Source organism: Rhipicephalus microplus, chromosome 7 (genome assembly GCF_043290135.1).
Source record: "Rhipicephalus microplus isolate Deutch F79 chromosome 7, USDA_Rmic, whole genome shotgun sequence".
NCBI classification, from domain to species: Eukaryota; Metazoa; Arthropoda; class Arachnida; order Ixodida; family Ixodidae; genus Rhipicephalus; species Rhipicephalus microplus.
Genome location: NC_134706.1, coordinates 51,827,814 through 51,845,865, shown reverse-complemented (window position 1 = coordinate 51,845,865; position 18,052 = coordinate 51,827,814). Strand labels below are relative to the sequence as shown.

Genomic DNA, 18,052 nt, shown 5'->3' with positions numbered 1-18,052 from the left:
GCCGCCGCAGCCGGGATTCGATCACAAGACCTGCGGGTCAGCAGCCGAGTACCTTAGCCACTAGGCCACCGAGGCGGGGCCAAAAATAGGACAGTGCCCATGAGCCGATTTTCAGTAAGAAATACGTTTGCATTACGTCGAGGAACAGGGAATCGATGGGTTAGAACAGAAAGAAAAAAAAGGCAGCAAAGTCAACCGTACAATACTGCAAATTTATCTTACTAGATAACAACATCGCTATTGACAATAGCCCCGTATTGCTATGACATCGTCGGCGCTAACGCGAGTAGACCACCTGCTGTAAGAGCGTAAATTTACAAACTCTTTCACTTCATCGCGAGAGCCTATTCCGTACGCCCACTCACACACGACTCATACGGTCATTTATCCACGCTATTTGTCCAATTGCTCACGATAAGCAAGTTTGCCTAAGACAACTGGAAAGCGAAAATTATAATCTTAGGCTATGGCGTTGGCACCTCCTCCTCCCCACTTCTGCCTGCAGACAGCTTTAGGCACCCAACGTTGTTATTCGCACTCTCTTAATCGTGTCCTGCTTAATGTGCTAGATACAGTCAGGAAACTACACGAAAGTTCTACTTTACTCTATATAGACAGCACTTTATTCGAAATATTAGTAGGAGTGTAGACCTCCGTGATCGGAGGCATTAGAAACTTTCAGCACCTAACATCGTTTTGTGTTGCCTCCGGGATCAGACTACCATTGACTAAGTAAAGATCTCATGTGATGACGCCATAAAAGTAGCGGCTTTACTATGATGACGTCACAACTTCTCCCGACAGGTGGCGTGATCGCACGATGATTTTTTTTTCTCGCATCGCTCGTGTTGGCAGCGACGCCTATCTACAAGGCTGCATTGCGTAACGGAGTTCGCGCTACCACACTATAACACCGTTTTACAGGGAGTCCCGTCTATAGCGTATCTTTCACCGCGCAGATCTCTTTCCAGAAGTGACCAGGTTTTGCGGCACACACTTCAAACAGCCACAGTGCCGACTCCTTTCCTTCTCTCTCTTATTACGAATGGGGAAGCCTCTCCTCCCTACATTTGAGTGGCATTGAAAAGTGGGAAACTAGGTAACAATTCACAACTGGTCGAGGTAAAGAGTGCAAAAAAAAACGAACACAGACTAAAGAAAAGACCCAACAAAGCGCTCGTGTTGTGTCCTTACTTTTCTCTGTCATAGTTTCTTTTTGCGCTGTTTACTTGGATCACTGCAAATTTTGTGTTCTACAGCACCAAACCGGAGACCCCATTCTGCAGTAGCCAAACGGAGATACAGCTCTGGAGAGTGGGCTGCGCCAGAGGGAGCGGCCCAGCACAGAAGCGTCCGGCCGTCTAGAGTGGCCCGAGGGCCCATCGTCGTCCTATTTCCACTTCCTCCCCACAAGCCCCTCCACCACAGATGATGCTTTCACACATCAATGAGGTTGCTTAAATACATACCGCCTTTACACCGGCTTCCGTCTGTGGCGAGTGTCCCGGTGCAGCGAAAAGGAACTTCGAAATGAACTACTGGACAATTAATTTCCTCGCATGCACAGGCGCACGTGTCAAGGTTACCTTCTATAAATCATATTCAGGCACGTACATGAATGCGTGAACCGAAAAGGGCCAAAGATAGATGAAGGATAACCTAAGAGAGGCGCTCGTATGGAAATGAGAACAAGTGTTGCACCGCTGACGAAACGCAATATCAGCGAACACGCGTCGCGTTTCCTGGGTGAGGTAGTCGAAAGTTTTCGAATCAGAAGCACGCTATTCGTCGAAACTCTGGCTTCGATCTCGCTGGCTGGCGCCGAACTTTTCTTTCCGACACCAGTACTAAGTTGAAAACACTCATGCAAGAGGGCGGCACCGGTGAAACGCGACTTCAACTGTCTCAACTTCGACTGTGTGTGTTTAAAAAAAAGTGGTTAACAATTTCGAGTACTTAGTACTCGACTATGGGAGAGCCGAAAGCCATTCCCGATGAATTCGGTTTCATCTACTCCACCGATGTGCCTCGACTAGCAATCCGATCGCAGTGTCCAGAATAGACCCTTGAATCCACGTCTCTACTTTACGACTCTAAAGTGGCTCACAGAAGAAGTGCCTCATAAACACTCACTCGAAGCCAGGGAACAGCAACTTTTCTCATTCAGCGTTTCTCGATGCAGCTTGATTACGCGTAAAGCTTTTCTTCGCCCTGCATGCACTGTCACGCTATTCCAAACATTTTTTTATTGCTTTCTCGTTATGCACGATGTCAGCCTCACCAACCAAGACGCAGCCATTTTCCATCTTTCTTTTGTGTGTGTGTGGCTGTGTATCGTCTTCCACACGCTACATGTGCGGAGTTAAGATAGAGCGTTCACAGGCGATCAATGTAAGAGTGTTTATAGTGCCTCCTAGGTTACTCTCTCGAGAACATTAACACCTAATAACGAAATATGAACTTAAGCACCACTTAAGAGCCTTTATTGGCACTAGGTCATCAAGTTTGGTGCATATTTGTTTCACTTCTATAAAGATTTTATATGCAGGTGTGCCATCTAGATGGCACACTTGCATACAAAATCTTTACACAAGAGAAACAAGTGTGCTTCAAACTTGATGACCTAGTGCAGATGGCGCAGCTGCATATGAAACCTTCACACAAGTGAAACAAATGTGCACCAAACTTGATAACCTAGTGCCATTACTAGATGCCACACCTGTACTAGACAAAAGCCACATCTTTCTATACACGCGTTCAGTTTAACGAGACTACGTGAGCGACTCCGGTAGCGCGACGTTGTCGCTGCTGAAGTGGATCGCAGAAGCCACGCAGAAGGAAAGTCTTATGGATAAGACTTGTTCTGCCAGTTACCGCAACCAATTTAGGGGTCGTAGGTAGCCTCCGTGTGTCTGGCCGTACGCTCCCTAAGAGGTTGACAAGGAACCAATCTGTTCTTTTCAATAAAATCAAACCAAATATTTACATTAATTATTCCGAAAGTTTACTCGCCCTTAGCATAACAATTTCATATGGTCATGTTGTCTTCGCGAAAATGCTAACATTAAACAGTACACTGCAGAATGAGGTTGTCCGCCGGAATGGCCTTGTGATTACGGGGCTCAACTGCTGAACCGAGGGTCGCGGGTTCGATTCCAGCCCCAGACGTCACATTTTAATGAAGGCGAAGTAAAATGAGGCCCGTATACAGAGCGAATGATCGAAAGTTTTGGAGCCCTCCTCCCCGACGTCCCTCGTGATCATACCATGGTTTCGGGACGCGAAACCCCAGATATTAATACTACTCAAAACTGAGGTTAAATGACGAGAGTTTCATTAGGCGGGAGGTTCTATTCCTCAAAACCTCGATGCGTCTTCGTCTTTCTTCGCCCCCAAACCACACAGAGAGTGAAAGCAAGAAAAGTGCACAACTGTGCAGAACGCGTGTCATATGTTTAACTAAGAAGACTTGTTCTGGTATGCGACACTCAGCTCCTGACCACCCGGAGAGCCCATGAGAGGGCGCAAAAGTTCGGCCTCCCCGTCCCGACATGCACTACGGGCGGCATTTGGATGTATAGCCACTTTATACTCTTCCCTTCGGACCAAATAAATTTTTCTCTCTCTCTCTCCACTATGACATGTAGCCTATAAAGCTCCTAAGTTGAAATTGAAGTACGAAGCACTTGAAGGGCGTCGGCTGTCCTATGCTGTCATCGCTTGCCGTAACACAGGAAAAACCAAGTGCCAAAATGAAAAAAGAGCAAGTACGCGAAAAATAAAAAAGAGAAAGAAATGGGATAAAAGATGACGACAAATACACATAAGTAGAAATAAACACACAAAAACAAGTCTGCAGGAAACGGAAAAAAACCAAAAGAACCAAAGACATGAGGATAGAAAGAGAAAACCGAAAAACGCTTGCCGCGCTTCGCACTTCTTTTCTTCAGGTTAGGCACTTCTTGTTCAAAGCTGTCATTTTTGTGCTCTTTCTTTTCTTTTTTTTTATTGCAATTCGACTCGCGCTCTTGAGCGATTCACCTTTGGAGCTGGCCAATGGTAACTGAAAACATGCGAAGCCGAAGCAAAATATTTCCATACAAAAAGAGATTGACGAAGAAAAGCTGGCCCACCTTATCTTGTGTTTATTAATAAGGCGAAAAACAAGAAAGTGACACAAGAAAAATTAGAGCTTCACAATGCTACGCGACGTCGACGAAGTGTTTGTACAGGCGAAATTGACTTCCAGCAGCTGCTGCAAGCGCCGGCGAACCGATGGCCAATCGATATTTTGCACTGCTATCGATCCCGTCTTTACTGATCTGCTGGGACTTCTGTTTCTGTACGACAGACTGGTTCCTTGTTTTATCGTCTTTGCTTCCCCCGCCTCCTGAAGTTTGAGCTTGTATCTTCATCGCGAGCTTAAGTTCTGTGTCGTTCGAACCAGTTGTTCGCTCTCATAACTGCAACATCATTTGATAGTTGCACCTCAAGGTTAGGAAGAAGTACAGCGTGCATTTGAGAGAATGAAACGTCTGCTAGACATTCAATACTACGAAAGAGTGATACAAGCATAGTTGAGACATTGATCATCACCAGGCTTAATAATATACCAGCTCGACTATGTTCTCTACCTGTCGTTTTTATGACTTCACTTCTGTTTTTAATCACACGGGTACGAAATGATTTCCACGGAGCCTTCATTTCATGCTCTCCGACGTACATGCGTGCGCAGATTATCGAACAAGATGTTGCACAAGACGGTTTTGCATATAACAAGCCAATAGCTTGCTTAGTATGCAATTCAGGCTGGCCCACTCTCCTTCCTTGCTTTGACTTTCTGAAGCTGGCTGTTTCGCAATTACCCCATTGTTGCGAAACAAAATTTTCTTACGACAAAGAAGCTTCGATCACTGCCCCCCCCCCCTTCTCCGTATCGTTTTGTCGGCAGTGTTTATCTCCATGAATAACAACATGTGAATGCGAATAATAAAGCTGAGGTATAAGAACAAAGTATGCCACAGACAATCTCGAATCAGTCATTTTTAATGTGGCTTCTCAACCACAACCTGCTTTTTATGACGGATGTTGTTGAGGGGTGCAGGCAGTGTATTTTGATGATAGGTGAGTCTATCTTTCAAAATTTATGAAACGTTACCCGACGCAAGGCGTACACCACCTTGCTCTGTAGATTGTTAGAATGCATGTGCAGTGATCAGAAGCGTGGGTGTGCTTGTTTGACAGCAATAAAGATGAGCAAAACAAATGGAGTACGTTGAAACTCGCCCAAGTAATATATTTTGCTCTTATGGCTCAACATTTTTTTTTCTTAGCCGAACTGACTCACTCGATCTAGCCAATCGTTTTGTCAATCTGACTCCCTGCGACTAAACCTACCAGATGTTTTGACTCAGCCAATCTTTCTCAGACTCGACTGCAGCTCAATATAAATCTGAGTGCCTCCGACTGAGTAGGCTCAAGAGCAGTTTGTCGACCTATGGAGAGAGGAGAAACGAACTAGAGGACTGCTGGGAACGTCAAGGCATTGGCGATTCATAAATATTGTTGCGTGGTCGTGACGTTTACGAAGGCGGAGACGGCGTGTCCAAAATGAAACTCTGCACTTGGCCAAACTTGTGGCCAAAAAACAGAAACTCAAACTAGCAGAAATCAGTGACCGCTGTCCACTGATACAGGCGAACAGAGCGTCGACCGTCGATAACCTTATCTGCAGCAACGTGCGTCGGCATTATTGAACGCGGCGTCGAACATTCGAGCGTTTTTTTTTGTTTTTTTTTGCTGAGGGCCGAGTTTGTTCCACAATAAACTCAACTGTTCCTGTTTGGGCACTCAAGACAAAGACATGATCCGGAAGCTATACTACAACGCTATCAGACATAGGAGCACGAATTGCACAGGGCAGTATCAACGCCTTCAATGCACCAGCAATATAAAACCTAATTGATTGATATGTGGGCTTTAATGTCCCAAAACCACCACATGATTATGAGAAACGCCATAGTGAAGGGCTTCAGAAATTTCGACCACCTGGGGTTTTTAACGTGCACCCAAATCTGAGCACATGGATACAGCATTTCCGCCTCCATCGGAAATGCAGCCGCTGCAGGATGGATTCGCTCACGCGACCTGCGAGTAAGCAGCCGACTACCTTAGCCACTAGACCACCGCAGCGAGGCAATTTAAAACCTAGAAAGGAGTGTGTGTAGCAATACGACAATTGCACAACTGTCGCATTGACTACATCTACTCGACACCAGTGAATACGAAAGGCCATTCAGTATCGATTTCTGGGACTTGCGTCCCCCATTCAACTGCTCAGTGCACACCGCAGCATGCATACGGATTCCCGCCAAGTATTTGACTTGGTAAGACAGATGCTTGGGCTAGTAGGTGATTTGGAATCGACATATTTGCACAGCGCAAGACAACGAATATTTAGGGCGTAGCTACGGAAGGGCCATTAACAGGAAAGAGCGCTGACTTCAGCTAAATTTCATTAGCGAAAACGCTGGAAATATGTACGCTTTGTGGGCAGCAGTACACCACAGTGAAACCACACAACCTATTGCGCCACAACGAGACAATCGACATCTTGTTTAGTGGGTACAACATCACATTTTTGCGCAAATTCACAATTTATTGCGTTGCCCCGCCGCAGTGGTCTAGTGGCTTAGGTACTCGTCTGCTGACCCGCAGGTCGCGGGTTCAATTTCCGGCTGCGGCGGCAGCATTTCCGATGGAGGCGGAATTGTTGTAGGCCCGTGTACTCAGATTTGGGTGCACGTTAAAGAACCCCAGGTGGTCAAAATTTCCGGAACCCTCCACTACGGCGTCTCTCCTAATCAAATGGTGGTTTTGGGACGTTAAACCCCAAATATCAATCAAATCAATCAACAATCTATTGCGTTGCAGCCAAACATTCTATTTCATTTTTAGTGAGTGAAACCGAAGGCATGCTGACCCATAGGTAATCCAGCTGCTGCATTTGATTAGCTTCGATAATCTCGCCTGTCAGCTGCTGACGGTGTTTTGCGACAACGGTGCACTTTCCAAATACTGTTTTGCCATTATATTATCTACAATGAATACCCAGATAACCTAAAACAGCTCAATTTGCATGATAATAATTTTCCTTTAAGCACTCGTTCAAAGTCCTGCCTGTTTGTCAAACATACTTCTTGACGGAGAACAACGGGAACAAGTAAACGATAGCTATAGCACACGCTACAAATCGCCCTCTATGTTTGATTGTGCAAAGGCTCCTTTGTACGGACTGCGCATTCACACGATTATAGAGCACTGAAAGGTATTCAGGGGTAAACAACTTCGACATCAATCTTATCACCTATCCTTTTTCAAATTGAGTGGAATAGTATGCAGATAGGGCAGCACCGCCACGCACTTTAAGTTACTGGCCGCACAGTTCACTGGTGTTTCACGCCTCCGTTTAATGGTGCGATAGGAGACATAGGACACCGCTGGAGGGCTAGAACCACTTGCTCCGTGTTCTAAACTATGAACCGCATTCGCTCTGGGTGTGCTTTCTCCCTCTCACTCTCTATCAACAGGCATCTCTCTGTGCTCTTCGATAATAATAGTACCAACAAAGAAGACAAGGCGGTGCAGCGGCGGATTCACAAAACAGTGGCAGCACGAACTCGCCTTCAAGAGCCGGGTAAATTGTAAAGACAATTCACGATTTACCATAATTACCTCCGACGCTTCGCCCACTCATGACTATGCCCTTCCTGGATATTGCGGTGTTTTTGTTGTTACGTAGGCAGTTAGTTATTTAGTTTGTTCGCTTGCTTGATCGCTTGCTTGCGCCTTTGTTTGTCAGTTTGTTTGGTTGCGTGCTTGCTTCCTTGCTTTGGTTTGTTTTCTTGTTTTTCGTCAGTGATACAGTGGGACATACCAAGGGGTCGCGCCAGACCCGCGTGATGAAGCATCATCACTCACCTGCAATGAGACAAAAAATATAAAACAGAAATTAGTGCCACCCGGCCGTGAAGGGCGAAATACGCATCATATAGAATGCTTTCCCACAAAATACACACACAGAGAAACCGAAATCAGGAGCAATACCAAAACCATCATGCATTCACAAGAAAAACAGAATACGCCGAGAGCCACGAAACTTCCATGATACGCTTTTTCCTATGGAGACTGCAAACTGCCGAATAAGGTACGTGCAGGTCTCATGTGAAGAAGACGACGAAACAAAATTTACGCTGCAAAGTGCGGTATCGAGAAAGCCACACAATTGTATCCAGGCTACAAACAAGAGCAAGGTACATATCAAAACATTAGCCCTAGAAATGAAGTTACACTAGAAATACAATAACAGCATTTTCGGTATTAGTCTTCTGAAATATAATACAAGGACGATAAATTATGGAGAGATTTATTCTTTTCTGTGTTGTGCAATAATGCACATATCGAGAACGTTGGTCGAGCAAGATTGACGACAAAGAGAAACACACGTTGCACGCGCCCTAATTTGCACGCTCCGAACAGCTTCGATCCTGCATTGGAACGCTTCACCGACGACGACTTTCTGGACATGGAGTGGCGGGATGAAAGAATAGCAGCCCTGGAACAAGAAATTACGGAGCTCGAAGAAAGGCTTTTCGCGGTCCTCCATGAACTGAGCGGAGGGCACGGACCCGCCGGCGACGACGCCGGATGCCGACCCTCTCAAGGCGCCCCGACTCTTCCAGGACACCGATCCGGAGGCATGGGTGACGGGTCGCTGCAGCGCCAGGCACAGCCTGGTGACCCCACTCGTGATGCAGTACAAGCAAACGATTGTACCGCTCCCGCAGACCTGTCAGGGTATCACATGCGGATCGATAGCGTCGGACACTCGGAGGGCCTCGCCATTTCTGAAGACACAGAGAGGAACGACCACGCCAGCGTCGGAGCAAGGGATCTCCAAGGCGAGTCGTCCCTATGCATCGCGTACGAGGGCACGGGAAGTCGCCGCTTTGACTTTTCGGTACAGTTCACCTCGAATGACGGTACATCGGCCTCCAGTTGCTGTGCTCCGGCGATGAACGCCGCCACAAGTGCCTCCGAGACACCCGCGTCTACAATCACGGAGGCAACACAACCACGAGGCCATCCCTACTGACAGTCGCTCTCGCATAGACAAACGCTGTCACAAGATGTAGAAGAGGGGCCCCACTTCTTTGTCGGCCGCGTGGAGCGCTAGCAGGGCGACGAAGACGACCGGGTGAAGCCTCGTCGTCCCACCACAGACACTGTCGGCACCACCAGCGACTCCGTGGTTCAAATCCTTGTGAGTGCCGGATATGAAGGCGGCTACGATGCCGGTTACGATGTGATTCAATTTGCATGTGAATAAATGGTGAAATGGACAAGTAGAGTCAAGCGTGCTTTTCTATTGGTGCGTACGGTAGGCGCATATATACGGAAGTTGAATGGTTGAAAGGCTCTGCAAGGATCCTGTTTGTATGGTTTCACAAGTGAAAAAAAACAGCGCGAAAAAGAACGAGGTGAGAACAAACAAAGTTCCCCTGAGTGGGCAAGAGCCGTAATGGAGGCATCATTATCATCATCATCATAATCAGAACCAAGTGATTGGTCTGTCTGTTCTGGCGGCGTCTTCGTTTTTCAGCGGCTATATTGCAGCAATGTTTAAACACGAAAAAGATCGCCGAAAGCCAAGACAATCGGGGGATCCCTTAAGCTGTTCCTTTAGGAGTTGAACACGATATCCTGTTCTAGTGCGTGCTTGAACCACTTTATGTGTACTTTTAGGGGCGGAGTTCCTCAGTGTCGAGCCCACGGGGAGGTCACGGTCGAGCCTTGTCCTTTCGTCGGCGTACAGTATGTCCGTTGTGCTGGCTTGCACGCGCTGCGAGCACCTTCCCATTGGTCTGGGTCACTGTTGGACCAACGGTTAGGTGGGAGCCGGGGGAAGTAGGAAGCGGTGCCCTCTACGGTGACGCGATAGACTGTGGGGATAGTGCCGCATCCTGGACGGGCATCGGTATACCAGCCCGGGTATATTTTAAGCATGAAGTGAAGATTTGAGAAAGAAGTCCCGTCTGCAGCCCACGAAGTGCGACAACTTCCCCCTCTTGTTGAGGACTCCGTTGGGAGTTGTCATTGCTATCGTTGTCATACGATTGTCGTGCGACCTCATGAAAAACGATGAAAAAGTAAACGCTATAAGAAATGAAGAATATATTCGCAAACGTAAATCGCAGTCGATTATCTCTAAGCCACAAAAACTTGCAATGTACAAATACGTATGAAACTGCATTGCCGTGATTTGGGGACATCTTTACGTGGTGCTATCTCTCGTCATAAGCAATGGTATTCAGCCATAAAGTTGTTGAAAAGAGACGAAAGAAATTATAACTGACGAAAAAAACTTGTTATGGAAAACGACTCCCGGTTATATGCAGCCGAGACCGACCGAAAAATTGCGGCGAAATTGCAGTGTCGCACCGCGAACAGAGTGAAACACTGGTTTGGTTCGAAAAATAACACCCTGTTTTGCGTAGTGACGCAACCTAGTGACGTACAACCAGACTGTTTCGGAAGAAAGAATTCTGCGCTACCGACAGAACTTTATGTTCGCAGAAACAGGCTGTGAAGCAGGCTGTGATCGCAGTCGTCTCTTCAGCTCGAAGCACAGCATGCATACATGCTGTATGCATGTATGTATGCATACAGCATGCATACATGCATGTATGCATGTATGCATGCATACAGCATGCATACATGCATGTATGCATGTATGCATGCTTCCTCAGACGATCACAGTCGTCTCTTCAGACGACTGTGATCGGAACGCCCTGCGTGTGTGTGCATGTGTATTTTTTTTTCTCCTAATTTATTTCAACTCTCTCTATCCTCTTCCCGACCCTTATTTCCCAACCTCTGTGCAGGGTAGCAAACAAGTTCTCCTAGGTTAACCTTTATTTCTCTTCCTTTTATTTACGTCCCTCTCTATGAGTAAGGATTCCGATATGGCGCTTGGCAATCTCTAGAGATCAAGACGACGGAAAGAGCTTGGTGCCACAAAGAGTGATATCGACAAAACTACAATTTTTGATATACTACCCATCAACACCAAGGTTACAGTGGGAATACAACAGCAACAGTATTTTATATACTATTCCGAATAATAACACTAGATTAAATAATTATCAAGAGACTCGGTGTTGCGCAAAAATGCGCATATCGAGAACGTTGCTCGTGTCTAAATGTCGAAGAAAAAGACGACGATGACACACGTTGCACGCGCCTTGTACATGCCGAGCTGTCTCGATTTTTCGATGGAACGCTTCACCGACGACGGCTTTCTGGACATGGATTGGCTCGAAGAATACATAGCAGCGCTGGAAGCGGACGAGAAAGAGTTGGAAGAACGGCTGTCACGAGCCTTCCAGGAACTGCGCGGAGGGCTCGGACCCGCCGGTGACAACGACGGATCCCGACTCTCCCTAGGCACCCCGAACCAATCAGGGCCCGCCCCCAGAAGCATAAGTGACGGTCCGCTGCAGTGGCAATCACGGCGGGGCAACGCCGATCGGGAGCCTGTTAAAGAACCCGATCGCCCCACTGACTCGGAAACCATTCTAAGGAACGGATTGGAGCACCCTAGCGTCGGAGACTCGGAAGGCCCCGCCGTCTCGGAGGACACAACCAGGGACGGCTCGAACCACGCGTGCGCCGGAGCAACGGATCTCGAAGGCAAGTCATCCCCACGCACCGCGTACGAGGGCGCTAGACGTTGCGGCTGTGAATATTCGGTACAGAGCGCCTCGAGCGACAGAACTTCGACCTCGAGTTGCTGTAAACCTGCGATGAACGCCGCTTCCGAGACCAACATGCCTCTGATCACAGAGGCAAAGCAAGCAGAAGGCCATCACCACGGAGGCATGATTCCTCAGAGGGAGAAATCGTCACAAACGCCGTCACAGTAGGAACAAAAGGTGGCCCACTTCTTTGCCGGCCGCATCAAGCTCTAGCACGGCAAAGAAGACTGCAGGGAGAAGCCTCGTTGTCCCGCCTCAAGCCCTGACAGCGGCACCAGCGGCTCCATTCTACTGCCTGTAAGCACCGGGGAAGGCAGCCGGCATGACGGTAGCCACGAGTAGATTAGATTTTTATACGAATAAATAGTCAAACGAATTAGTCGAGTCAAGCGTGCATGTTTTTAGGGACGAAGCTCCTAAAGGCTTGGGTCTCTCCATCCCTTGCATGTATGTATGTATGTATGTATGTATGCATGTATGCATGTATGTATGTATGTATGTATGCATGTATGTATGTATGTATGTATGTATGTATGTATGTATGTATGTATGTATGTATGTATGTATGTATGTATGTATGTATGTGTGTATGTGTGTATGTGTGTATGTGTGTATGTATGTATGTGTGTGAGTGTGAGTGTGTGTGTGTGTGTGTGTGTGTGTGTGCGTGCGTGCGTGCGTGCGTGTGTGTGTGTGTATGTATCTATGTACGCTTCCGCATATATTTGCACTTTTGCCAACTGCCCACTACTACGTCCTTGCGAACATCCCACTACTCCCCAACACCGATCCACCACTTCACCGACCATAAAACTGTTATAATGAAGGGGGAACGTAAGCGACGTATAATAAAATTGCTTGTATAAATATATACAGTGTTTGTCATGTTTTTGAGGATTTAGTGGGCGATATTCGTGGATGGTTCACGGTTTATCGAGTTGCCACCCTCCAGCGCTTCGCCCCACTGATCATCATTCACTCCGTAAATAGACAGACACAGAACTTTATTAAGGTCCTGAGGAACACTACCTCAAGGAGGTAGAGTAGCGGGCCACTCCCACGTCGGAACGGGTAGGCCGAGCCTCACCGCCGCGTCGTGGGCCCTCTGGACAGCACAGAGTTGATGTGCAAGTTCTGAGCTCCTGAGCGCAGGGCTCCATTCCTCTTCGGCCATGTGCCGAGAATTGCGTGATGAGGGGCACTGCCAGGGCATGTGTTCTAACGTAGATACGGCGCCACGATATGGGTACGTTAGATTAATGCTTTCAATAAACTGGCTGTGGGAACGAAGACTGGGGTGCGACCTGGTTTGAAGCATGCGGAAGGTAGACGCTTGGGCCCTACAAAGTTGCATATGAGGAAGGGGGGAAACCCTTCTGTCCAGCTGATAATTTTTGGTCACCTCGTTGAAAGTGAGGAGAACATCCCTACAAACCATTAGGTTGGAGTCTGAAGGTCCCGCAGGCTGCCCAGCACGGTGAGCAAGTTCGCGTGCTCGGGCATGGGCGATCTCGTTTAGGTTTGTCATGAGGCCAGATGTGATCCGAGGTGAGCTGGAAACCAAATTGTGGCGTTTTCTGAAATATCCCTATTGCCTAAGATGCGAGCTACTTCAGCCGATACCGATCCAGATGCAAAGGCTCGCACTGCCACTCGTGAGTCTGTATGGATGTGTTGCCGGGACTCGTCAAGGAGAGCGAGAGAGAGCTATGGCTACCTGTTCAGCTTTAGCGCGAGTGGTGTTCCTGATAGACGCGGAGTGAAGAACACAACCTGCGAGCTCAGCTGCAACGACCGAGAAGTTGGCTGTTCGACCGTATTGCGCCGCGTCTACGAAGCATGCAGACTCCGGGTTTGCACGAACACTCTTGAGCAGTGCTTCACCCCTGGCCTTCCGCCTGTTCGCGTTGTGATGCGGATGTACGTTGCGGGGGAACGGAGCGACCATAATGTTGGCCCTTTGCTTCTTAGTGAGAGACTGACTACGTTTCTCTTCTACCACACTATACCCTAGGATTGTCAGGATGCTCCTTCCTGCATCCAAAGAGGAGAGCCTGGCCATCTGAGCCGTATGCTGTGCCTCGATGATCTCTTCCAACGTGTTGTTTGTACCCAACTGCATGAGGCGTTCCGTACTGGTGCGTGAAGGAAGCCCTAGCACTCTTTTGATGCTCGTGCGGATCAGGAGGTTAATCTTAGCCTTTTCGTCACTTTTCCAACAGTGCATGGCAGCCACGTAAGTAATGTGGCTTATTAAGAAAGCGTGGAATTGCCTTAGTAAATAGTCCTCTCTCAAGCCACCTCTAAAGTTGGAGACCCTAAGGATAAGCCGAATCATGCTTGCCGTTTTAGCTGTGAGCTTGTTTATGCTCTGTCCATTTGTGCCATTCGCCTGTATAAGCATTCCAAGTAGTCTTATTACCTCTACCCTAGGGGTGATATGAGCAGAGCTGGTGCGAAACACTGTATTGATATATGGAAGGGGAACCCAGCCTCGAGGCTTTAAACCCCTTCTATTAGGTCTGTAAAGCAAAAGTCCTGACTTTGTTGGAGAGAGTCGTAGTACAGTGCCACTAAGAAAAGCTTCGGTGTATTTTACAGCCTGTAGGAGTGCCTTTTCTACTCTGTCCTCACTGCCACCTGTACACCAGACAGTGATGTCATCGGCGTAAAGGGTATGACATATGCCTTGTATTTGCGACAGCCTCTTGGAAAGCTCACGGATAGCGATATTGAACAGAAAAGGTGAGACCACCGAACCCTGTGGCGTACCTTTGGAGCCAAGAACGAAGGGTTCTTATTTCAGATCTCTTATCTTAATCATGGCCTTTCTGCTTTTGAGGAATAAGCTGATGAATGCGTGGTATCCATGCTACAAGCCAATAGTAGAGATGGAGTTGAGAACATGAGTATGGGAGAGATTGTCAAAAAATTTCTCTAAATCTAGCTCCACGATTGCCCTGACATCTCTCGTTTGAACATCGATAATCTGGTGTTTAATCAACTTCATGGCATCTTGGGTCGATAATGCCCGTTGGAAGCCAATCGTGATGTACGGAAATAAGCCATGGCCTTCAATGTGTTGAGTAATGTGGCTATTAATGACGTGTTCGGCCACCTTTCCTACGCAGGATGTAAGCGATAAGGGTCTTAGATTACAAAGGTTCAGTGAACGTCCCGGTTTCGGGATAAAGATGACTGACGCCAGCTTCCACGATTCCGGGACAGTGCCCTGTTCCCATGCCTTGTTAATCTCGTCCGTGAGTATTTGTATGGAAGCATAAGCTGTGATTTTTTTGTGCGTGCGTTTGGCAGGCACTATACCAATGTAGAGCGTTTGAAAGGCTCTGGCGCTTAGCCTGTTATATGGCTCCGTACCTGCAAAACAGCCCGTGAAGTAATACTGCAATAAACGAAGAAACGTGAAGCCTTCTCGCTAAGCGCACCACAGTCGCGGCGCTGGCTGAAAGGCGCCACCCACTACAGGGGATAGGAAAGGAAATGAAGGGAACAGTACTTTATCTACATCTAGATTGGGATTTTTTCTTTAAAAAGTAAATCGGTAAAACAAGCACTAGATATAGAATAAATAAAGTGAAAGAAAAAACAAACCCACCCAAGCTGCTAGGGTTTAATGTAAAGAGAATTTCTGCCTAAGCTTAACATTCTATTCATTTTGTTTCTCTTAGCAAAGCGCATACGGCTTCGAAAACGTTTCTGTGGCTGAAGCCGTTTTAAGTTTCTCCAAAAAAAAAGGACCACTGGAAAGGATAAATTTAAAGCCAACCTGTGGAGAGGTTTTTCGAACAGTCTGCCCAGGTTGAACTAACGTTCCATGCTCCACGTTATTGTTTTATTCAGGTTTTTCTTTTTCTTTGAACAACGGTAGAGACATCGGCGGCGGTGGCGGCCAACTATATATTGTCACGAGACTTCAGAATTCCGGGGTCTTTGAATTAACCAAGATATAGCCCAGGGCGCTGTGCAAGATCGCCCTAGCTTGGCGAAACTTGTGTTTGATTGATATGTGGGGTTTAACGTCCCAAAACCACGATATGATTATGAGAGACGCCGTAGTGGAGGGCTCCGGAAATTTTGACCACCTGGGGTTCTTTAACGTGCACCCAAATCTGAGTACACAGGCCTACAACATTTCCGCCTCCATCGGAAATGCAGCCGCCGCAGCCGGGAATCGAACCCGCAACCTGCGGGTCAGCAGCCGAGTACCTTAGCCACTAGACTACCGCGGCGGGGCGAAACTTGTGTTTCATTCCAATGGTAGATCCAGATAAAATTTTTCTACTCTGAGCGGAGCAACCACATTACAATGGCGGATGAGGAGCGTGAATCGTGTGTTTAAATGGCAGATTGAGAGAAACCACAGATCAAGGATTGCTCCGTGGAGCAAGGATATTCCTTCCACTGAAATCGGCAAATTTGACCGGAAGTTCAAGCGATGTATTCTGGGCGCCCGTTTTTCACTCAATCATAGATGGGTGTCCGGAAAACGCTTCACACTGCCTCTTACCCTCTCGTGATCCCTCGCTAGATTTCCGCCCATCAACGGTTCCCGTCGAGACGCGCGCGTTCCAATCGAAAATTTGGCGAGAGCGATCCTGCTCGGATATGCGCACTCCATTGGCAGTCCGGCACAGCGATCGCGATCTGCGATTAGAATTCAAAATTTGGAATCAGCTCGGGATCTTTCCGCGCTCTGGCGAAACCCCATTTTAAGTAAGCCAACAGTACGAAAAAGTTAAATCCTCTCCTCAGCGCGGTGCATTTCATTCGTTACAATGTAACACGCCATCGCGTCAAGGCAGCACTCTCTATAGGAAGTGTTGGTCAAGGACGGTCGACAAAGTTGGGTGGTGTTTTCAGACCGCAGGCATTTTCTTTCATTTGTTTGTCATTTCACTTAGTGCACAAGTTCACCCATGTAATAAAAGTGTCACAGACATTTCGTGATAATATTTCTTAGAGGCACGGGCTGTCGAATTCAATTTAAAGCTTTTAATGCTTTAAAATAAATTGTGTGTGGGTGTGGTTTGTCTTCCGCACGCTGAATATGCGGGGTGAGGACATAGAGCGTGCGTAGGCAACCAATGCACAGTGTTTGAAGTGCCTGCTAGGTTCCCTTATTGAGAAAAATAAAACGTAGAAACGTAACGTGAACTTCAGTACCACTTAATAGTATTCAATGGCACTAGGTGATCAAGTTCGGTGAACACAAGTTTCACTTGCGTGGACATTCGGTTCACTTGCGTAGAAAAGTTCTGTTCGATATCGGGTATGAGCCACTTTTTAAGTGCAGGTGTGCCATCTGGATGGCACACTTGCACAAGAAAACACTCACATCTTTCAATGCACGCGTTCAGTTAAATGAGGCGCTGTCAAGACCTCCACGAGCAATTTTGGTAGCACAACGTTGACGCTGCTGAAGTGGATCGAAGAAGCCGCGTAGAAGGAAAGTCGTAGATGAGACATGCTTTGCCTGTTACCGCAACCAGTTTAGGTGTCGTAGGTAGCCTCCATGTGACTGGTCGTACGCTCCCTAACTGGTTGATAAGGAACCAATCTGTTCTTTTGAATGAAATCACCAAATATTTACGTTTATTATTCCGAAAGTTCACTCACCCTTAGCCTAACATTTTTATAAGATCACTTTGTCATCGGAAAAATGTTCATTTGAAACAGTACACTGCACAATAAGGTTGTCTGTTATGATGGCGTATTGTTTACGGTGCGTGACTGGTGATCGGAGGTTCGTGGGTTTAATCCCAGCCCCAGATGTCAGATTTCAGCGAATGCGATGTAGTAGAGGCCCGTATGCGGATGATCGAAAGTTCCGGAGCCCTCCCCCACAGCGTTCCACGCGATCATATCATGGTTTCGGGATGTGAAACCTCAGTTTATTATTATTATTATTATTATTATTATTATTATTATTATTATTATTATTATTCCAAAATGTGGTTAAATGACGACACTTTTATTAGGCGGCAGATTCCATTCATCCAAACTTCGATGCGCCGTCCTCTTTTTTGAACCCCAGACTATGCAGCGAGTGCAAGCAAGTGCACAACTGTGCAGATGGCATGTCATAGGTTTTACTAAGAAGACTTGTTCCGTTGTGCGACACCCCTAGCTCCTGACTGTCCTGAAGGCCCATGAGAGGGCGGAGAGGCTCGGCTTGCCCGTCTCAACATTGGTCTAGGCACCTCATACTCTTCTAG

The 18,052-nt window shown here is 47.2% G+C and overlaps 1 protein-coding gene across 1 annotated transcript in view; it reads right to left on the bottom strand.

The window, feature by feature from the left end:
- Window positions 1-6,417: 6,417 nt before the first annotated feature.
- The window catches only part of LOC142767461 (uncharacterized), a 203,417-nt gene continuing 191,782 nt past the window's right edge, over window positions 6,418-18,052 (bottom strand). The window contains exon 4 of the mRNA XM_075869178.1: window positions 6,418-7,980. Within this exon, the coding sequence (XP_075725293.1) occupies window positions 7,977-7,980 (4 nt within the window). The 3' untranslated portion in view covers window positions 6,418-7,976. The remainder of the gene's footprint in view (window positions 7,981-18,052) is intronic.